The sequence below is a fragment of the Myotis nattereri genome, assembly GCF_964212035.1.
Source record: "Myotis nattereri genome assembly, chromosome: 1".
In the NCBI taxonomy this organism is placed as follows: domain Eukaryota; kingdom Metazoa; phylum Chordata; class Mammalia; order Chiroptera; family Vespertilionidae; genus Myotis; species Myotis nattereri.
Genome location: NC_138075.1, coordinates 190,404,117 through 190,428,344, shown reverse-complemented (window position 1 = coordinate 190,428,344; position 24,228 = coordinate 190,404,117). Strand labels below are relative to the sequence as shown.

At 36.9% G+C, this 24,228-nt stretch overlaps 1 protein-coding gene across 4 annotated transcripts in view; it reads right to left on the bottom strand.

Moving 5' to 3' along the window:
• The window catches only part of EPHA5 (EPH receptor A5), a gene marked incomplete at its 5' end in the record, with an annotated part of 343,025 nt that overhangs the window by 108,977 nt on the left and 209,820 nt on the right, over window positions 1-24,228 (bottom strand). For all 4 annotated transcript variants that reach the window (XM_081110179.1, XM_081110180.1, XM_081110181.1 and 1 more), the window contains one exon: window positions 995-1,119. In XM_081110179.1, the coding sequence (XP_080966305.1) occupies window positions 995-1,119 (125 nt within the window). The remainder of the gene's footprint in view (window positions 1-994; window positions 1,120-24,228) is intronic.

Here is a 24,228-nt window from a genome sequence, read left to right as displayed (position 1 = left end):
CCCTACCCTTCTCTCTTGGGATCTGCTTCTCTGCATTATAATCTACAACCACCCTCATTTCTACTTCTGTAGGACACACACTTCTGGGTCAGTTTCTCCTACCCACTAATGATGAGGCTGGTTGGGTACTCCTCTCTCTTCATCTTCTCTGTTAGAACCCAGGTTGTTCTAGGGGTGTATGTCGCTGAGATCCAGACCACAAACATCACAGTGAAATGGGGCTGGGAGCTGGAAGACTCATGATGCCTGCGTATCTAAGCCAAATACTCCAGTCCAGCTTTAGAAATTATAGGCCCGTCTTTGGTTTCCATTTGTTTGATTCCTTTATCAGTAGCTCACTTAGTTGTGGATCCAGAAAAGAAGCAGGATGATTATTGCCTTCAGACCTCAAAAACTATTATGGCAAACATGTAAGAATTGGACCCAAGAGTCAACTCAGGGAAGAAATCAAGAAAATATAGGGAATGTGAGGCACGCATTTCCAATTTTGGGCCCAACATTTTAAAATAAATATTATGTACAGTGTTTGGACTTTATGCTACTTTGTTATGAATTTTAAAAATGTATACATTGCATACACATCTTATCTGTTCACACTTCCTTAACACTATAGGCATTATGCAGGGCTACAGTACACAAGCGCTTTTTCTTGTAGTACACTTCAGTCAGTAATGAAGGTCAGCAACTTGAGTGCTTGTGACACTTTGAAAATGTCCTATGACTTCATCTTTTAATGCTGTGAAACCTAGTTAAGCTGATGTTAGACTATATGGCAGTATCCGGGCAGCACAAACTAGTTGGCAGCAAAAGGACACACATAGCGTGCTCCCTGTACACTCCTCACCTTCATAATCATGACTGCAGAATCAATTGTCATTGATTTACACATAAAATTGCAACAGGCTTTTCTACAAATTGGATAATTGCCGTTTCTAAAATGAAAAAAAAAAAGAAGAAGAAGAAGAAAGGACATTCTTTATTTTGTTAGTCCTACCTTTTCAAAATATTTGATTTCATACTCCAGGATGATTCCATTGGGGCGATCTGGCTCTTGCCAAGACAAAGAGATGCTGTTCTTTGCAATCTTCCCCTTTTTCACATTGGTGATTGGAGAGGGGGCTGCAAAATAGTATAAATAAAGAGTAGCACGATTAACAGAGCCCTGAAATTACAACTGTATATAATGTATATTGGCATTTCTGGAAGGCAGTATAATAAAAATCCCAAACAATTAAATTTTCTTTTAACCTGGAAACAACTTTACTTTCTCTATATAATACAAGTTTTTATAGATTGTAAAGTGTTTTACAAATATAAATCAACTAAGTATCCTGAAAATTTTCTATCATAAAACTGTAGTCACACAGAAACTAAAGTCTGCATTTTTTTCTATAAAGTTTAGAAACATAAATGAATGATTTTACTTTTTCTTAATAAGGATAATTGTGTTGACCTGAAATACTTGTTTTAAAATTTATGGACTCTGTATAATATATGCCATTATGCTAATAGATACATAATTATCTATATTACTACATTTTTGCATCTTTAAGGTTCTCTTTTATTTATTATTTCTGAAATTGTGAGTTCTATAATCATTATTAAATTTATATATTAAATATAGTGCATGTTTTCTTCAAAACTATGTTATAAAATATGTTATACCTTAGAAACAATTGCAAATAAAACAAAAATTTTCCTTTGTTTCTATTCCCCACAAGTATTTCATGAGATGTCACAATCACCTATGGTGCTTGTTGTTATTGGCCAGTGTCTACTAAATCGTACAAGAAAAAGTAGTTTTTTGATGAAAATAGAACAAATTGTATGCTATTTCAGATATGTCTGGATATTTTAAATTCGCAAACATATGAATATTTGATTCAACATCCATTTTTATCCATCTGTTGATACTTGTGTGGGCTCTGGGTTTGACATTATAAAGAGGTATTGACTAACATTTTTAAAATGTAGATTATCTTTATTTTGTAGCTTTTAGCTTCTATAAAAGATATAGGAAAGACTATCATCATCTAGTAAATGATGTGCCTGTGATATAATATATTAGATATAATATGTATACACACACACACACACACACACATATGTATATAATAGGTACATATAAGATGTTAATGATGGCAGACATAATGAGTAGGATATAACCAGAGCCATAGCCTATCAACAGCAGAGCATTATAAACAGTATCATACATATGCTGAAATTCAATTTTATATACTCAAAATGTACATTTATATAAAAATGATTTATATATATATATGATTATCTCAAGAGTAATACACAAACCCAGATTTTCAAACAAGGATCAACACATGCGTGTCCTCTCACCCCACCTCCTGCCACTGTTCTTCAGCAGCCCTGCCCAGGCTTTCTGCTCATAGGCACTTCAGACACACTCCTACCCAAGGGCACAGCACTTGGCATTCACCGCTCAGAGGTGCTTCTCCAGAGCTCTCCCTTTCCTCTGGGTTCTCCTGAGACCTTGCCTGTCTACTTTACCACTCGAGTAACTAACCCTCATCTCCATCTCTTCACACTTCACCATGCCCTCTGCTCCTCCAGTGTTTCATTTTTCTCCTTAGTTTTTTCACTTGTATCTTCTAATATCATATCTTAAATAGAGATTTGATTTTTTTCTGTCCTCTCAAGTAGAATATAATTTTCTGTGAGGGCAGAAACATGTTTATTCTATTCATTGCTGACTCTCTAGATTTAGATCAGTGCCTGGGACAGAGGAGCATCCACTAAGTATAAATGGAATGAGTGATTGGTGGCAAAACAGAAGCAAAGTAATATACAAAAAAAAAAAAAACAAACAACAAAACTACACCTTATTTTTAAATTATATGTCAACAAACTCAACTATGAAACTCAAGGGTGAAGTGTGTCTTTTAATAAAATTAAAATAAACAGACATATATCTGTGAGAGAGCAAAATTAGTTAACTGTTTCATGTTTTATATACCCACTAGAGGCTTGGTGCATGAAAATTTGTGCACTCAGGGTGGTCCCTCAGCCCAGCCTGTATCCTCTCTGCAGTCGGGGACCTCTCCAGGGATGTCTACCTGATGGCTTATGCTGCTCCCTGGGGGGATTGGGCCTAAGCTAGCAGTCAGACATCCCTTTGGCAGCCTGGGAGCCCTTGAGGGATGTCCGACTGATGGCTCATCCACAGTAGGACTTCCTTAGCACTGCGGAGGAGGTAAGTGAGGTTCCCACCACTGCCACTGAGCTCGCAGCCGTCAGTCCAGCTTGTGGCTGAGCAGAGCTCCCCCTGTGGGAGTGCACTGACCACCAGGGGGAAGCTCCTGCATTGAGTGTCTGCACCCTGCTGGTCAGTGCACATCATAGCGACCAGTCATTCCTGGTCATTCCTTTGTTAGGGTCAATTTTCATATTATCCTTTTATTATATAGGATAATAGGGTGATAATGACTTCAGTATTTTAATGTGCACTTTTGTTTTTTTAATCACAGACCTTTCTTATATTCAGGTTCAGAGGATGCATATTTTCATCCTTATCTAGTTTTCTTAAAGGCGCCTAATTCCATAAAGTTTTTTTCAAGAATAACACTTAGTATGCATTTAATGCCCAAATTATCTAAAAGTAGTTTTTAAATTGCTGTATATTTACTTCTATGGAAATTGTAATAGATTGGCAGTTCTCACAGTCACATTTTGGTAAAGATTCAAAGTCTCTATTGATTTCCTTGTGAGGGAAAGTCATGCCATATTCTATGGTGGACAAAGCATCCAGAAGACAAGAAACAAGAAAAAGTAAGCTATGTGCCCCCAGTTCATCAGCATGTTTGTAGCAAAGTAGCAAATTTATTGAAGCAGAAACAGTAACAGAGGCTTGTGGCAGACAGCGGAGTTTTTTAATGTACTTTGATCAGTAGTGAACAGCTTTATGAGTTACCACGAATCATGAATTAGACTCATTTTCCCATTAGCCCTGTATATTTATTTGCACTATGTTACTAAATATACAAAGACGGTCTTGAAAATTCTTCATTCACTTTATTACTTTGCAAACATTCTCCTTTTGACTGATGTATTTCTTATAAGTAACTGTCAGTTTTTACCCAATAATTGGTGGTGTTGTCACCTTCCTATTCGTAAATTGCATTTAACGTGTATGTCCTATGAAGGAAGGAATAATTTGGTTTCCTTCACTGCTTCTATTTCTAGCACCAGAAAAGTATTTTGCATATAGAGATTTGATAAATATTTGTTGAATGCACGCATGCATGAATGACTACATGGAAAATACATACATCATCATGTATCATTCAAAACTGATTTTGTCTTATCTTAGTTGCACAGATTAGGATCTTATTAATTGGAGATTTATGCTTTATTTTAAAACTTACTTCTTTAACAAAATAATCAACTGTTTCAGAGTGAAGCTATCAAATAAATATCAATGCACACTTAACCAGGCTGAAGTGGATATTTTGTTATTTACTTACATCATTGAAAAACAAAAATTGTATAGCTTTCAAAGACTGCTTGATTGAGTAATGTCATTGTTTGCCAAAGTTGGTTTTCTTAGAGGTTAAATACAGAGTGCCTTTTAAAAATGTTTCAGAATTGGGGAAGAAAACAACTCAGAGTAGTTTAGGAATAATGTCCTCTCTGGCAAGACCATCTCTGCATCATTTGGGTAAAAGCTGATCAAAGTGGGGACACTGACAGCTCCTGGGGACATAATGATGATGCACAAATTGTGAATGGCAGCACGCGCCCACTACTGTAGAGAACTTCACAATATTGGCACATTAAAGTAACTGCAGCCAGATTTGTCAGCATCAAGGGCAGGTTTAATATATCTCATTTGTCTTCCTCATAGGTACCCTTTGCTCATTCTTTACCCACTTAAACTTTTATTAAGTAAGCCTGAAAAAAAAAATGAGAAGGATGACTTAAGACATTTCTGCTTGTAAATAAAACTATTACTTTCCTAGTGTAAGAAGAAAATACTAAAGAAATCAAGTTGTGAATAAAACATATTACTTTACATAACATCTGAGTTTCACCTTTTGGATATGTAGAAACATTTTGTTTCTGTATAGTAGCTTTTATATGGAGCTGACCTTTGAGGACCAGTGTAATAAACAAAATAACTGTCCTTTAGGCTAGTAACAGTTCCCATTGTGGACTCATTATTTCATCTCTTTGAATTTTTAAAAATAAAATTTAAAATGGTTTTATATTTAAAGAAAGATTACAAAGACAGTACAGACAGTTCACGTATACCCCACACCTAGTGTCCCAATCAGTAGCATCTTACAATAGTGCAGTACATCTGTCACTATTAATGAATCAATATTGATACATTATTATTCAACTCAGCCCGTATTTTATTTAGGTTTTCTTAGTTTTACTTGTTATCTTATTTCTGTCACAGGATCCCATCCAGCGTACCATAGTGCATTTAGTCATCCTGTCTCCTTAGGCTCTTGTTGGCTATAATCGTTTATCAAATTTTGCTTGATCTGATGACTGACAGTTCTGAGGCATACTGGTCAAGTACTTTGTAGATTATCTCACCATCGGATGGAATGGGTGTTTTTCTCATGATTAGACTGGGTTATGAGTTTTGGGGGAGAAAACTATACAGGTAAAGTGTCATTTTCATTACATCATATCTAGGAACCATACTATCACCATAACTTATCACTGGTATGTTAACTTTGGTCATCTGACTACGGTGGCATCAATCTGTTTCCTAAACTCTAAAGTTATTCTTTTTCCCAGTTTTCTATACTTGGTTCTTTTGAAGGAAGTCACTCTGTAGCCACCCTTAAGGAACAGTTATGCTCTACTCCCTGAGGCTGTCTGCACAAATCATTTGGAGTTCTTCTGCACAGTGATTTGTCTATTTTCTCTTATTTATTTACGTTGTACTCATGTACTCATATCAGTATGGATATGTGGATATTTTTATACGTTGGGTTTCTAACCTAGTAAGTTACTTGGTTCCTCACATTATTAAATTTGGCCATGGATGACCCTACCCTCTCAGTTCTCATGTCCCTTTGACATGTCCCCACCATTGTGAGTTTGTGCGCCTGTTTGTTTCAGATATCCCTTTCTTACTTCCTGGCACTATAAGACCAGCTATTCTAGGCTCATCTTGCTTATTTATTGGCTCAGTCTTAAGTCAGTCATTTTTCCTAATGCCACTGGTTTCTTCCATTGGACAATGCTGTTATAAACCAAGATCGGGAAGAAAGGTGTGCTCCTTGCTCCTGGGTGTCATGGCTTCTAGGCCCTCTTAGCCGACATAGCCAGGAAACAAATGCATCTATATTAACCTCTGTATATCTATGAATATTTCTATATGTAACTATAAATATATACATATAAAAGTATGTAAGGCTAAAAATAAATATATACTGATGTCACCAATCAGTTTCCAAACAGATCTTTCTAGCCTCTTTACCCTACATATCTGTAACCTTGCTCTTCAGCAGTAGTTCCCATCAACCATTTACTTCAATTCTAGTAGATTGTCTAGTTTTTAAATAATTGCTCATCTTAACTCTTTGGTTTATTGATATTGATATGACAACGTAGAAATCTCTAACATCTCAATGGCACAAGCAATGATATACAAAACCCTGTCATCCATTATGTAAAACACCGCATATCTTCCTCACTTTTCAAATTCAGAAACCGAGTTTAAAGCAGTGTCCCCAGATGGAAAGAGTGCCAGACAGCTCTGAAGTCAGACAGAATTGGCTTCTAATCCTTTGGCAGCCAGCCAGCTGCTAGCTGTGTGTGCGACACTGTTTAAGCTGTTTAACCTCTGTGAATGTACTTTTTATCTTTAGAACAGGAACAATCACACAAACATTATATTTTTGTGAGGTTGAAATATGATTCTGTGTGTATAGGTATAGGCTGGGTGCCAAATAAATGGTGTTTAAATATCATTGGAAAATACTAGACACTTGTTTAAGGAGACTTCTATAATGGATTCTCCATAACTCCTTAATCCTCTCAATGTACATCAATCAAATGTTTTTGTCTCTTCTCTGAACTTGGCACTCTTCTAAATGCTGGAACAGATCAAAAGGCAAAGTACCTATACAGATAAGTTTTTCTTATTTCCTACATCCAGCAGATTTTATAACTCTGCATTAATAATTATAGGTAAACTTCCTTGCTTACCATAAAATTGCTAATGAGCCAAAAGTATTGAACTAGAAAAATGCCTGCTTTATTTTTTTTAAATAGAGTGAGCCTGATGAAACTTAATTGTTCAATAGAATAAGAAAATACCACTCATCAGTCCCTGTACTCGGTGCTATATATGATGACAAAAATTAGATTAGAGATAGAATTAAGTATTGATTATTTGTATTAAAAAACACACAAATACTATATCATCATTAATTTGACTTCTCTACCTAGATTTTGAATCTTAAAGCTTTGTGAAATCTAAGACACTATTGAAACCCTTTTGATCTATAAAAGTCCGTGAATGTGTAAAATCTTACTCAGAAAGACTCCTTTTATTTTCCTGCAGAAATCCCTCCACATGAATAATGTATGAGTTATTTACACACAAATTTTAAAAATAAATGCATATCTGATGCCAATTGGCCAAGTAAGCTGTCAATATCTTCCAGCTAAAAGTCACTACTTATCTCTCTCTATGCACAATTTATCATATTTAGGTGCTTCTTGCTATTCAGGTGAGTCTGGCCCTATTTTTCCTTAAAAACAAACAAACAAAAACAGATCAATTGGATTTTGCAGGAAATACTGACTCAGAAGGTCAGACTGGGGCCAAGGATTCCGTGTTGTTAATAAACACTCCAGTTGAATCACTGTATCTACAAACTTGGGGAAATACTGAAGGCAAACAACATTGGGATTAGTTCTTCTTTAAACAAAATATATAAACTTATAAATGTGAGGCTAGAAGCTCCAGTGGCGCAATCGGTTAGCGCGTGGTACTTATAAGAAACGTGAGGCTAGAAAATGCGTTAGTGTTAATGTTTTGTGAACTACAGCTTTTTGTTATTATTGTAGTTTGAATTTTTATTAGTTGATTCTTTTTAGAGAGTGAAAAGAAAAGGGAGGGGGAGCGAGAGAGAGAGGAGAGAGAGAGAGAGAGAGAGAGAGAGAGAGAGAGAGAGAGAGAGAGAGAGAGAGAGGTTGTTCCATTACTTATGCATTCATTGGTTGATTCTTGTATGTGCCCAGACCGCGAGTATCCAACCCTCAACCTTAGCATATGGGAGGGCTCTCGAACAGCTGAGCTACCTGCCAGGGTAACTAGTACTTTTTCTGACCCTTTGGCTCACTGTTACCGTCTGCTATGTTGCTCTCTTTTGCTGTGCTTGCCTTCCTTCTGTTGGCATTGATTCTTTTTATATTTGGTATTTTCTTGGTTCTTCAGTTTTTGTGTTTTAGTAAACTGATTGGTTTGTTCCCTCACACATAATCTAGTTTACTAGTAGCCTATGAGATTATAATCTCCACACATAATCTACTTTACTAGTAGCCTAAGAGACTATAATTTCCATAAAAGTAGAAAAAAATGTGCATGTTCTTCACTATTGCCTGCTTAGTCCTTAAAAGAGCTTCTGGATGATAGTAGACACATAAAAAGACACTTTGGCAAATAGAAAAGTGAGTGAACAATTATCTGCTTTATACTACAACACATTTATTTTGCATTTTTCTAGAGTGTTATATGAATAAAGTCATAAGGTATATATATTGTTTTTACTTAATTAACAAGAGACAGGAGGAAACTGTTGGGAGAAAAATATAATCACTATCTTGTTTATGGTGATGTTTCACAGGTGTGTGCATATCCTAAAATGTACCCAATTGTACACTTTATGTGTAGTTTACTGTGTATCAGTTGTACACCAATAAAGATGCTGAAGTGTGTGTGTGTTGTAGATGACAACTTATAACTGCTTCTACCCTTATTGAAGACAATATTATTATTCTACTAATTGGACTCTCTCTTTTCAAATCTTCCATGCCTTCAGTGATTTCTGCTAAGAATGGCCATATCTAAAAATCAGAAATAAAAATATACGCGCGCAACATTCCCCAAGATTACTTGTCAAAATGTGATTTAGTTAGGAAAGTATAATAAAATAATATTTGAAGTTTTAATTTTGGAGAAATGTATTGGTATTTTTGCTTTTGTATTGTACCATACTTTGATGTTGCAATATAAATGAAGGTTGTATAGCAAGTTATAACAAATTTGTGACTTAAAATCAATTTTAATAAAAATATATGGCAAATGTTTAAATAAGTGAGAATATAGCATAAAAAACAGCATAGAAAAAGGTAAAATGAAATAGAAAAGAGTGTCACCAAAATGATGTAGCCTAGATGTTCAAGCTACTCACTGTGACAAACTGACAGTATATTGTCTCCTGTTCTTATATACTAAACAAGTATTTAGAAGTATGTTTATATGAGTTTTCCCTATGAACATGTTTACCGTTTATTAGGTGTGGAAGGAAACAATATTTTAACACCATTATTAGCAAACATTCCTCATTTGAAAAAGGTAGAATCATCAAAGTTCATTTCTGATTTTATATTACTCTAAAAACTTTGTTCTTTCTTTATTTTATGACTAGAGGCCCGGTGCACAAAAATTTGTGCACTAGGGGGGGAGGGGGGTCCCTCAGCCCGGCCTGTGCCCTCTCGCAGTCTGGGACCCCTCAGGAGATAACGACCTGCTGGCTTAGGCCTGCTCCCGGGTGGCAGAGGGCAGGCCCAATCCCTAGGTGCAGCCCCTGGTCGGGCTCAGAGCAGGGCCGATTAGGGAGTTGGGGTACCGCCCCCTGTCATGCACAGAGCAGGGCGATCGGGAGGTTGTGATGCCACCCTCAGTCATGCTCAGGGTAGGGCCGATTGGGGGGTTGGGGCACCGCCCCCTGTCACAAGGCAGGGTCCATGGGGAGGTTGCGGCGCCACTCCCTGTCACGCACAGAGCAGAGCCAATCAGGGGGTTGGGGCACTGCCCCTGTCATTCACAGAGCAGGGCCCATCAGGGGGGTTGGGGCTCTGTACCCTGTCATGCACAGAGCAGGGCCGATCAGGGGGTTGGGGCGCCGCCACTCTCACACTCAGGGCAGGGCTGATGGGGAGGTTATGGCTTTACCCCATCACACACAGAGCAGGGCCCGTGGGGGGGGGGGGGGTTGGGGCGCCACACCCTGTCACACACAGAGCAGCAGGGCGATCAGGGGGTTGGGGAGCTCCCCCCTATCAGACACAGAGCAGGGCTGATCAGGGGGTTGGGGCGCCTTTCCCTGCCACGAACAGAGCAGGGTGGATAGGGAGGTTGTGGCCCCGCCGCCTGTCACACACAGAGCTGCAGGGCAATCAGGGGGTTTGGGCGCTGCCCGCTGTCACACTGATCCCGGTGCCGAGAGGCCTCTCGGCTCCACTGATCCCAGTACTGGGAGGCATATTACCCTTTTACTATATAGGGTAGAGGCCTGGTGCACGGGTGGGTGCTGGCTGGTTTGCCCTGAAGGGTGTCCTGGATCAGGGTGGGGGTCCCCACTGGGGTGCCTGGCCAGCCTGGGTGAGGGGATGATGGCTGTTTGCAGCTGATCACACATCCTTCAGGGTGGGGGTCCCTACTGGGGTGCCTGGCCAGTCTGGGTGAGGGGCTGAGGGCTGTTTTCAGGCTGGGGGTGACTGAAGCTCCCAACCGCTCCTTTTTTTCTTTTTTCTTTTTTTTATTCTGGGCCAGCTTTAGCTTTGAGGCTTGGCTCCAGCTCTTAGGCCTCCGCTGCTGAAAGTAGGTTTCTGACCTTTGCTTACAATGTTGCGATCCTGCTGGCTGAAGCCCAGCAGACTAAAGCAGGTTTCTGGGGTTTTGTTTAGCTTCTATATTTGTTACATAGTTGCTTAGAGTTGCAGCTCAGAGGCCTGCAGCGGCAGGCGGGGAACATTGGAGTCCTCCATCACTGAAGCAAGCAAGCCTTATGTTAGTTTCAAGCTGCCTGGCTACCGGCCGCCATCTTGGCTGGCAGTTAATTTGCATATTGCCCTGATTAGCCAATAGGAAGGGTAGCGGAGGCATGGCTAATTGCCATGTTTCTCTTTTATTAGATAGGAAGGATATAAACACATCTTTTGAAAATTTATAACCCAAGAAAAAATGAAGAAAAAAAGATTGATCTCATATTTTATTTAAATGATAGCACACTTATTGAGGGCAAAGGCAGTTCCTTACTTGTATGGTTTCTTTCAGGATAACCTAGCTCTGCAGAGTGCTGAATGACACAGATTGAAATGATGTGGGAAAAATTATAAAAGGAATGGTTAGGAATGTTGACATATAACACAGATGCCTGTTGAGCTGAATTCATCTGGGAGTCAAATAAACTGTAGCTATTTAAATATTTCTGTTTGAGCCTCATCTTGTATTGGTAGCATCTGGTTGATAGTAACTTCTCCATGGTTGGTCACTTTGTGCCAATTCTGCTTTCATAATTAGGTAGAGAAACAAGAAACAGCATAGAATTCTACACTCAGAGCTCTCCCCAAAATGCCAAAAAGCAATCAATCAAACTGAGCCTTTAGAACATGTGAATTGTTATTTAAATAGTGCTGAGAACAATGTGTGCAAAGAGTAGAAACTATTTCAATTTAGCTAGTGTTATTATTATTTAAAAATATGATCTCTAGAGAATAATTTGTCAACAATTACCTTCTATATTTAGCCATATAGTATGAGTAGAATTCTGTGTGTACAGTATATGTGCATGTGGGTGAATCTACATAGTTTAAAGAAATGGCGGTATAGATAAATCCTTATTATATATCTAACTGTATATTTGTATCTGGAATAGATACAGATATACATATATAGATATAGATACATATTGTGTCATGTGCATCTTTCATAGCTAGTTTAGTGAAACTACATTACTCTGTTACAATTGCTTTAGAGTACATATTTATCATTTGAAAGTAAGAAAACGAGTAACTACATTTCCTAAAGTAAATGAGAAATGCAGTTGCTGAATTAAATTACCTATAAACATATTTGAAACTGTTAAAATGATAAAAATGGGACAGATATTTTAAAATACATACATAGCCACTAAATATTATAGCCTATATTTTATATTCTATATAGTATGTATTTATTCTATATTTAATATGTACTTATTACTATGTTGTCATTTGCTACCTCTGGACTAAGAAAAATAGCGAAAGTGCATTTTCAACACAACTGATATTTATGGTCTCTTCCAAAGAAAGAAGGTATTTTAGAGGTTTCTTCCTCAAATAAAATTTCAATCTGTTCATTCATTCAAAACCTACAATCATTCCTTCTTAAGAGCCTGCAACTGGATCTTTTGATATATGATCTCAGTGAAGTTTCAAAAAGACAATTTCAAAAAACCTGCCTTTAAATGTCAACAATCTTGACATCCTTTAAAATAAAAAGGATCACCTATGAACTGAAATGTCCCCTTAGGTATAGTCTTTTTATCAAAGATGTGAAAATCATATTAAATAAAATTATTTTTAGTAAGAAATAAGAGCAACTTAATTGCATTAAAGCATATGCTACATATATAGTTTTAAAGTCATAATCACAATAATGTTAATTAGAAAAGAATATGTCAATAATAAAAATAGAGAACTATTTTACTGGTATTTACACTCACTGGGGCTCATAATAATCAGACAAATTACAAAAACAAATATAAATGTGACAGTGTACAAAATGACAAAATGCCACTTTCTGGATAACAAAATTAATCCCACACCAAATAAATGGTTACAGAATTTGTTTTTCATTTATTACTTCTTATGCTCTATGGTAGAATTTTTAGCTCATCAGGTGATGTTAGTGTCCATAATTGTGGAATTTTAATAACCACAGAATCTGTTTTATGAGAAACAAAGTTCAAAAATTTTTGCAGTATTAAAATAAAATGAGGAAATATCTAGAATAATGTGGCATGGTTAGAAAACTATAATTAACACAGTATTCTTTATTTACATTATATTTTAGGGAATGCAATCCCATATACAATTTTTTATAGATTTATCAATATTAAACCTCAATTATAAGGGATGACAATGAAAAAATAGTAATTAGGACAATGAACACACTCTCATAACTCATTTTGTATGTAAAACATGAATTTCCACTTATAAATATACATTATAAGAGATCTTGTTAACCACAGAATAAGCCACTAACAGTAACAAGGCTGTAAAGTGGGAACTTTAATTCAATTCCTAATTGTTAAGGTTTTCACAATCTAATTTAATCTGATCCAACATTTTAAAAAATCAAAATAAACACATTATAGACAACCCATTTTTCCTTTCTCAATTCCATTAGCCTTAATCTTATAGAACTGTATTAGCAATAGAAATTACTATTTAATTCAACAGAAATTATGATGTTATCATTTATCTATTGATTGTTTACAGAACTGGATCAGATTTATTTTATACCATTCAAGGTCCTCACATCTTCCCCTAAAGATATTCTCACTGAAGCCACCTGCCAAGATTCCGTTAAAAACTGAAGTTTTGCCAGTAGAAACAAAACAAAAACCTGTATGGCTACAAAATAACAAGGAAGAGGTGGGTCGTGTTTATTAGCTGATTTCGAAAAAAATCCCAATCATAATGTCTTTAAATAGTATAATTCCTACCAGCAACATGACAACCTAGAACTAGAAAAAATACAAGATTAATGATTACAGTTAGTCAAACTTTCAAAGTCCACAAGCTACTTTGTTCCAAGATAGTAATTTTATCAGCTGTTTAATTCCTCAGGTCGTACCTTGGGACTAATTTTAATGAAACAAATCACATATTCTCCAGTTGTCGGAAATCTCAGCCAATACTCAAGTTGCCTGCAAGTCAATTTTCTTCTTAAAGTTATCACACAGAGAAATTTCTAAAGCCAACAAAATATAACACTTTATATTTGTTATCAAGTTCAAATGGCATAAGTTTCCTATTTTTTGTTCTAGTGGAGTAATAGTATCTGTTCATATTTACAAAATAAATAAAAATGCAAAATTCTAGTTGTAAACTGCCCAAGATAATGCATTTTGTAAAAATTTAGTTAATAGAACTAAGTCCAATTTTATTTTAAAAATCTTTAATAAATGTTGGCTACACAAATGAACAAAACCATTCATGGATGATAAGATGGTAAAGGAGCTACTGCAATTACTTTACCATGATAATACATTGCTTCTACAGTAGACAGGTAAGCCACTTTATAGTCTAAGCACTATATACATATTAAATCACTCAGCCTTCTAAAATCCATGGGACTTAGGAACTATTACCATACCTTTCTGAAGCATGAAGTCAAATAGCTTGTCCAATCAGCCCACCAGAAATTGGGAGATATGAGCAGTCTTTTTTTTTTTTTTTTTTTTTTAAATATGTTTTTATTGATAAGAAGGGAGAGGGGGAGGGAGGGGGAAACATAAATGAGAAACATCCATTGGCTGCCTCCTGTGCACCCCATACTGGGGATCCAGCCTGAAACCCTGGTGTGTGCCCTAATTGAGAATCAAACTGGTGTTGACCTCTCAGTGACCTCTCAGGTGCATGGGACAGCATTCAACCAACTGAGTCACACCAGCCAGGACAGACCTAAGCAGTCTTGCTTCAGTGATTGTATGTTTAAGCAGTATTCCATAGAATAGTAAAAGATACTCTCATAATAGAGTTGCTACACTCAGTACTGAAAATGAAGAAAAAAATAGAGGAGGAATTGCCAAGAGACCCACTTACAATAGAGTCAAGGGGCTATTAAGAAAGTGGGGCCTCGATTTTGACAAATGGCGGCCGAATAGGCAGTCACGTCCAGCGCCTTCTCATGGAGCAGATAGAAGGAACACTAAATCGAATAACATCCACCAAGAATTGTCGAATTAAACACATCTGGTGAGACAATCTATAGCTGGAAAGGACAGAGGATGCCTGGAGAAGATTAGGACCCAGGATCTGGGCTGGAGAAATAGACTCCCAATTACAGGGACGAGAGGCTCAGAAGGAACCTGCGCTGCACCAAGTGCGCGTCCCTTGGGGACACATGTAACACTGGACCGTGGAAGGGGGTCCACAGGGCTGCTGGCAGCCAGGGAATCTAGATCTAAGTCCACAGCCATGGGATGCTGCGCCCAGAACGGCGGCCTGAAGAACTGCCAGAGCTGTGCGGTGCCGGGGGGAGAGAAATACGCAGTGGCACAGCTGTTTTGCCTTTATATTTTCCTTGTTTTTATTCACTAAACCCAGTTCATAGGACCTTCTGATTACAAACACTCACTGAGGCTGTGGTGCAGGAGGAGGTGCAGTTTTGTGGAGGCTGGGGGAGGCTGCGGAGGGAAGCAGGACAGGGAGAGGTGAGAGGAATCTGACACTGGAACATTCGGACCCTCCAACCCTAAGCAGCCAGTTTTCTCCTGAAGAGCCAACCCCTCCCATCAGCACCTGCGGGCAATTAGTGCAGCACACCCAGCCTCAAACTTTGCAGAGGAAACAAAGAATCTGAATAGCCCCAGGGAGCCCTGAGGGACTGGGCTTTATTGGTCCCGGAAACCAATAAAGCAACATTCCCACTTAAGGCCCATGCCAGAAATAGACACTTGTGTAAATAAGGCTGAAAGTAGGCAGACAAACAAAGCGGGAAGATTGGTCCCGCCTGCCTGCAACAAGGCTGTGCGGACAGACAAGGAGGAGCAGTGGATCACTGGGAACTTCAACACGTGTGACTACCTAACAGGAAACTGAGAAGTGGCAGACAGAACAGTAGAGAGGGATGCTAAACCTGCCCCCATGGGACATTAAAACTCAGCTGAAGCCCTAACCTGTTTGGCTCAGTGGATAGAGCATCGGCCTGGGGACTCAAGGGTCCCAGGTTGGATTCCGGTCAGGGGCATGTACCTTGGTTGTGGGCACACACCCAGTAGGGAGTGTGCAAGAGGCAGCTGATCGATGTTTCTCTCTCATCGATGTTTCTAACTCTATCCCTCTCCCTTCTATTCTGTAAAAAATCAATAAAATATATTAAAAAAAAAAAACTCAGCTGAAGCAAACACACTTCACTTTTTTTATTTTTTACCTTTCATTTAAAATTTTTAACCTTTTTTTTGGATTAATGTTTTTCATTCTATTTCTATTTTTTTCAACATTATTTTATTTTATCTTTTTATTTTATTTTATTCCACTCTTTTTCCTCACTTCTCCCCTTTTCATACTGTCTGCCCCCTGGTGGTCAGTGTGCATCATAGCGAATGGTCATTCCACTGTTTGGTTGATTTGCGTATTGGTCTTTTATTATATAGGATTGGCAAACACCAATGACAATATAAGAATGTTAAAGGCTGCCTGAGAGAGACAGAAAGTTACCTATAACGGATGTCCCATTAGCCTATCAACAGAAACACATCACGCCAGAAGGGAATGGAATGAAATATACAAAATGATGCAAAGCAAGGGACTGAATCCAAAAATACTATACCCAGCAAGGCTATGATTTAATATTGAAGGTGAAATCAGGAGCTTCACAGACAAAAAAGGGCTAAGAGAGTTTATTAGTACCAAGCCAGCAATGCAAGGAATGCTAAAGGGAATCCTGTAAAAAAAGAAGAAATAGGGAGGGAAGAAGGAACACAGACAAAAAGAATAAAAATGGTGACAAACAGTACCTATTAATAATAACCTTAAGTGCTAATGGATTAAATGCTCCAATCAAAAGACATAGAGTAGCTGAATGGATAAGAAAACATGACCCATATATCTGCTGTCTACAAGGCACCAACTTCAGAAAAAGGGACTCAACAGACTGAAAGTGAAGAGACGAAAAAAACAATTTCAGGCAAATGGAAATGAAAAATAAACTGGGGTAGTAATACTTATATCTGACAAAATAGACCTCAAAGTGAAGGTCATAACAAGAAACAAGGAGGGCCACTTCATAATACTAAAGGGAGCAATTGTAGAACAAGATATAACTCTGGTAAACATATAGGCACCCAATGCAAGAGCACCCAAATACATAAAAATCTTCTGGAAGATATCAAGGGTGAGATCGACAGCAATGCAACCATAGAAGGGGACTTTAATATCCCATTGACACCACTGGATAAATCCTCTAAACAAAAAATCAGCAAAGAAACAGCAATCCTAAATGACTCACTAGGTCAGATGGACTTAATCGACATCATCACAACATTTTACACCAAAGCTACAGAACATACATTCTTCTCAAGTGCACATGGGATATTTTCAAAGATAGACCACATATTAGAACACAGGCAAACTCTCTTCAAATTCAAGAATATAGAATTCATATCAAGGATCTTCTCAGATCGCAATGGCATAAAGTCAGAAATCAACTACAATAAAAACAATAAAGAAAAAATCAAACACTTGGAGGCTAAATAGCATGCTATTAAACAATGATTGGTTACCAAAAAGATCAAAGAAGAAATAAAAAGCATCGTGAAAACAAATGACAATGAAAACACAACAATCCAAAATCTATGGGACACAGTGAAAGCAGTCCTGAAAGGGAAGTTTAGCCCTACAGGCCTACCTCAAAAGACAAGAAAAAAAATATTAACAAATCATCTAACCTACAACTTATAGAATTAGAAAAAGAGCAATAAGAAAAGCCCAAAGTAAGTAGAAGGAAGGAAATAATAAAGATAAGAAAGAAACAATATAGAGACCAAAAAAAAAAAAAAAAAAAACCCACAAAAAAAATCCCCAAACAAAACAAAACTAACAAACAAAAAAGATCAATAAAACCAAGAGCTGGTTCTCTGAAATGATAAACAAGATTGATGAATCTCTAGCCAGGCTCACCAAGTAGCAAAAAGAGGACCCAAATAAACAAAATCAGAAATAAGAGAGGTGATGTAACAACCAACCCCACAGACATACAAAGGATTATAAAAAAATATATTATGAACAAATCTACTCCAACAAACTGAACAATGAAATGGACATATTCTTAGAAAAATACAAGCTTCCAAAACTAAATCAGGAAGAATCAACAAATCTGAATAGGCTGATAACTACCAATAAAACTGAAGCAGAAATAAAAAATCTTCCAGCAAACAAAAGCACTGGTCCATATGGCTTTACAGGGGAATGTTACCAATCATTCCAAGAACAACTAAAACCTATCCTCCAGATTATTCCAAAAAATTCAAGAGAAAGAAACACTTCCATGCCCTTTCTATGAAGCCAGCATTGCACTAATTCTAAAACCAGATAAAGACGTTACAAAGAAAGAGAATTACAGGCCAATATCCCTGATGAACATAAATGCTAAAATCCTCAATATAACACTAGCAAATCGGATCCAGCATTACATTAGAAAGATCATACAACATTACTAAGTGGGATTTATTCCAGGAATGCAAGGCTGATACAATATCTGCAAATTAGTAGATGTGATACACCACTTAAACAAACTGAGGGACAATAATCACATAATCATATCAATAATACAGAAAAAAGCATTTGACAAAATTCAACAGCATTTCTTGATAAAAACTCTCAGGAAGGTGGGAATCGAGGGATCATACCTCAACATAAAGAAAAAAGCCCTATATGACAAACCTACAGCCAACATCATACTCAATGGGCAAAAACTAAATCCATTTCCCCTAAGAACAGGAACAAGACAGGGATGTCCACTTTCACCACTCCTATTTGCCATAGTGCTGGAAGTGCTAGCCATAGTGATCAGACAAGAAGAAGAAATAAAAGACATCCAAATTGGAAAAGAAAAAGTAAAACTGTCATTATTAGCAGATGACACGATATTGTACATAGAAAACCCTAAAGACTCCATCAAAGAACTACTAGACGTAGTAAATGAATTTGGCAATGTAGCAGGATACATAATTAACACCCAGAAATCTATGGCTTTTTTATACACCAATAATGAACTCACTGAAAACTTAACTAAAAAAAACAATCCCATTTACCATTGCACCAAAACAAATTAAGATACTGAGGAATAAAGTTAACTAAAGAGCTAAAAGACACGTACTCAGAAAACTAAAGGATGTTGAAAAAAGTGATAGAGGAAGACATAAACAAATGGAAGAATATACCATGTTCGTGGATTGGTAGAATCAACATCATTAAAATGTCCATACTACCCAAAGCAATCTATAAATTCAATGCAATTCCCATTAAGATACCAAAGGCATATTTCACAGACCTAGAGCAAACTCCAAAAATTCATATGGAATGCAAAACAAAAATAAAAAATGAATAGTCGCAACAATCTTGAGAAAGAAGAACAAAGTAGGAGGGATCACAATACCAGATTTCAAGCTATATTACAAAGCCATTCTTTTCAAATCTTCCTGGTACTGGCACAAGAAAAGATATATAGACCAATGGAATAAAACAGAGAACCCAGAAATCGACCCAACCCATTATGCTCAATTGATATTTGACAAAGGAGGAAAGAGCATACAATGGATTCAAGGCAGTCTCTTCAATAAATGGTGTTGGGAAAATTGGACAGATACATGCAAAAAAAATGAAACTAGACCACCAACTTACACCATACACAAAAATAAATTCAAAATGGATAAAAGACTTAAATGGAAGATTGGAAACCATAAAAATCTTAGAAGACTCCATAGGCAGCAAAATTGCAGACATATATCGTAGCAACATCTTTACCAATAGAGCTTCTAGGGCAATGGAAACTAAGGAAAAAATTTTAAAAAAGGATTACAATAAAAATAAAAAGCTTCTGTACAGGAAAAGGAACCATCAACAAAACAACAAGAAAGCCTACTGTATGGGAGAACATATTTGCCAATGTTATATCCAATAAGGGCCTAATTGCAAAAATTTATAGGGAACTCATACATCTTAACAAAAGGAAGATAAACACTCCAATCAAAAAATGGGCAAAGGATTTAAATAGACATTTTTTGAAAGTGGACATACAGAAGGACAAGAGACATATGAAAACATGCTCAAAGTCACTAATCATCTGAGAAATGCAACAATGAGATACCATCTCACACCTGTCAGAATGGCTATCATCAAAAAATCAACAAACGACAAGTGCTGGCAAGGATGAGGAGAAAAAGGAACCCTCGTGCACTGCTGGTGGGAATGCAGACTGGTGCAGCCACTGTGGAGAACAGTATGGAGTTTCCTCAAAAAGTTAAAAATGGAACTCCCATTTGACCCAGTCATCCCACTTCTAGGAATATATCCTAAGAAATCAGAAACACCAATGAGAAAGGACAAATATACTCTATGTTCATAGCAGCATAATTTATAATAGCTAAGATTTGGAAACAGCAGATGAGTGGATTAAAAAACTGTGGTACATCTACAAGCATGTCAAACTTGTGGCTGGCGGGCCACATGATGCTCGCCACACACGAATTTGACATGCTTGACTACACAATGGAATACTACTCTGCTATAAAAAAGAAGTAACTTTTACTATTTGCAACAGCATGGATGGACCTGGAGGGCATTATGCTAAGCTAAATAAGCCAGTTGGAGAAAGATAAATATCACATGATTTCACTCATTTGTGGAATATAATGAACACCATAAACTGATGAACAAAAATAGATCCAGAGACAGAAAAACACTGAAGAGACTGTCAAAAATCAGAGGAAAGGTAGGGGAAAGGGGGGGGGGTTGGGGGAGGGGTTAAGAGATTAACCAAGGAACTTGTATGCATGCATATTAACATAACCAATGGACACAGACACTGGGGCAGTGGGAGCTTGTCCTGGAGGGTGTGAGTGGCTGGGGAGGGTGGATGGGGGAAAAAGGAGATACTTTTTGTAATACTTTAAACAATAAAAAAAAAAGTGGGGCCTATTCACATCTGTGTCTCAGTTCTCAGAGCTGCTATTATGTTGCTAAACATGTTGCTAAATTCAGTTCAAGGCTGAGCCCTAAACATCCTGGGACAACAACTGCTATATGGGCATATATAGACATTACCTTCTCCTAGTTTTCACCTCCCTTGTTTGTATATTGAAACTAACCAAGCCCTGGTTTCCTAGCCAGCCATCTTTCATTTGCATGAAAGAATTACATCTTGTGGTTTTTGCTTTTTAAACTTATCTTTGTTTTCTCCAGAGAACAGTCTGGATTGATACCTGATTATGCTTCTCTCTAATTGCAATCTTCCATTTAAACAAATGCTTTTATTCTTTACCAGAGGCCCGGTGAACGACATTTGTGCACTCGGGCTGCGGGCGATCCCTCAGCCCATCCTGCACCCTTTAGCAGTCCCAGAGCTCTCGGGGGATGTCCAACTGATGGCTTAGGTCCTCTCCTGACATCCTTAGCACTGTCCCGGCTTGTGGCTGAACAGTGCTCCCCCAGTGGGAGTACACTGACCAGCAAGTGCAGCTCCTGTATTGAGCATTTACCCCCTGGTGATTAGTGTGCATCATATTGACCAGTCATTCTGCTGTTTGGTCAATTTGCATATTACCCTTTTATTATATAGGATTACAGACTAACCTTTTTTGTTGTTGTTGACTTTAGTACTTACTTGAGCATCAGATTATGTTAAAGATTACTCAGATTATCAAATTTTTCATTTACATAGATTAACCTCCTCATTTTTTTTCATTAGCTTTAGTGGCTGATTACAGACTACAAAATGTAAACAACAATCTCTGATAAAAGCTAGGCAACTCTGTCTTGTTATCTATGCTCTATACATTCTATGTTTTTCAACTGTATCTACTCTGAGTTTTGTTTTCTAAAGCAATGTTTCACAACCATTGTGTCTACCATAATACACCTAAAAGACAGCATTCGAATATGTGAGTTCTCCCTAAATACACTTATGTACTAACAATCTGAAAATTATCTTCTGGAAATAAATCCCCAAGATAAATCACAATCCTCACAACCATTAACAGTGTACACAGGTAATGACTGTCCTCCATGTGTGATGAACTGAGGATTTTGAGCAATTTCCTGCATGCTAGATGCAATTCTGTCCTCTCTACCACTCAGAAATGCATATTTAAACTCTTTCAGGCAAATATTATCATGCAGATAAGCCACGAATATCCTCTAATTTATATATACTTAAATATACATATTTCACAAATTTTGATATTTTATGGTTAATAAATAACAACTTGAAGTAAGTTAGAATGATAAAAACGCAAAGTCCTCATTGTGGAGTAATACAGCAGAAATGTAGAAAATCACATAAATCTCTCCTTTATTAGTCCCAGCACATATGTTTCCCCAAAACTCAAGCCACTTCTCTCTCTATTACAAGGTTATTTAAGAGGCCCCGAGAGGAAGAAAGAGTGGTATCAGAAATCCTCCTCTCTCCTTCCTCCCATTCTTCTTTCCTAATATTATTGAGAAACTAAGTCAGAGACTGCTGACTTAGACTGTTAAAATGAACATCTTCACATGTCCTGGCAATTGATCATAAAACTGAAAATATTAAAGATAAATTGTTTGGGAAAATATTATATACCACAGACATAGAAAGTAAAACCTTCCTCTGAGAATCCATTTACTTGCCTCCAAGACTATATAACTCTTGAGTACAATGAGTGACCTCATTTGTCTTTGTATTCTGTGTAACTAGAAAAAAAGCAAGTACATGGAGGGTGCCCAATGAAAACTGATCCTATCAATCAAGAAGCCAATGAATCAGGAAACTGCTACCAGGTATTTTTAGCCAGTAGTGAAGAAGTAATATCATTATTAACAACATAATGGAATCTTGGATTTTCAAAATCTATGGGTAAAACTGACAATATTATTTTACTTGCATGTGAGCTTTCATTTAATAATTAAAGGGAAAAAAGGGGTCTTCATGACATTCTATTATGAGTTTGATCCTACATTATGAATAAAAATGAAATAAAGATAACCAATTCTCGTGTATACAAAGAGGAATTGGAGTAGCTATTCCTAAGGGTGTTTGTAACCAAACATTGAAGTTAGGCATTTGTTTCTTTACTTCATTAAGAAATATAACTCAGATTTTGACAATCTAGAAACAGTAATTAAAATATTCATTTTTATTAGATATTAAAGGAAAATTGATCGTATTTTACTAGAAACACCCAGTAAGAATCAAATTTTTTGAAATTCATAATAATTAGTGAATGGCCAGAATGTCTGATATAGAAGCAAAATTACCAATTTCACTAACTACAAAACCATTCATAGGATTTCAAATCTCTTGTTTTCAACTATAAAACTGGATTCCATATTGAATTCTAGAGTGAATCTGGAATCCAGCTTATGTTCTGCCAATATGTACTAGAATCAGAAATCCTACAGCGCCTCAGTTTACTCATTTGTCAAATTGGGATTATATTTCTCTCACCTACCTCTCAAGGATTCAGGGAATCAATGCCATATTAGATGTAATATTTAAATTATAATATCTCTAAAAATATCATGAATTTAAGGAGTTAAAATGTAAGCATCCATTTCCTTTTTCTCTCCTGTGGTTTCTTATCAAATCTCAAAGGTTTCATATTGCATCATTTAAAAAATGTGTCAGAAATAAAATATTCTGGTTTAAGAACTGAAAACAGTATTTATCTGTACACAAAACACCACAAAGGATCATTCTTACATTTAATTAAATACTTGCGGTGAGGCTACCACATGCCAGGCACTATTGAAATGACTGGAAAACAGCAGTGAGCCACATAAGCAAGTCCCCCCACCCCTTTTTTTTTTCTTGAAACTTATAATAAAAGTGCTAGCTATTTATCTATAAACTCATCCATGTAACGATCAGGAGGTCACCAGGAATAATCATCCCAATAGTTAAAAACATTCCCTTGAACAAAAATGATTACAAAAGTCTCAACTTTTCAGCCTGTCTTTCCTATATGAATTAACAGCATCAGTTAATCAGTCAATCAAGTTCCTTCATTTTTTGGAATTATATATGTAAACATGAATACTTATGTAAATGTAAATGTTTATATATTTATGTAGATATATTTGCATATACATACATGTATGTTTTCATTTTTTGGAAAGCCTTGTCACATCTTTCTTCTAGAACAGGGGTGGGCAAACTTTTTGACTCGAGGGCCACAATGGGTTCTTAAACTGGGCCGGAGGGCCGGAACAAAAGCATGGATGGAGTGTTTGTGTGAACTAATATAAATTCAAAGTAAA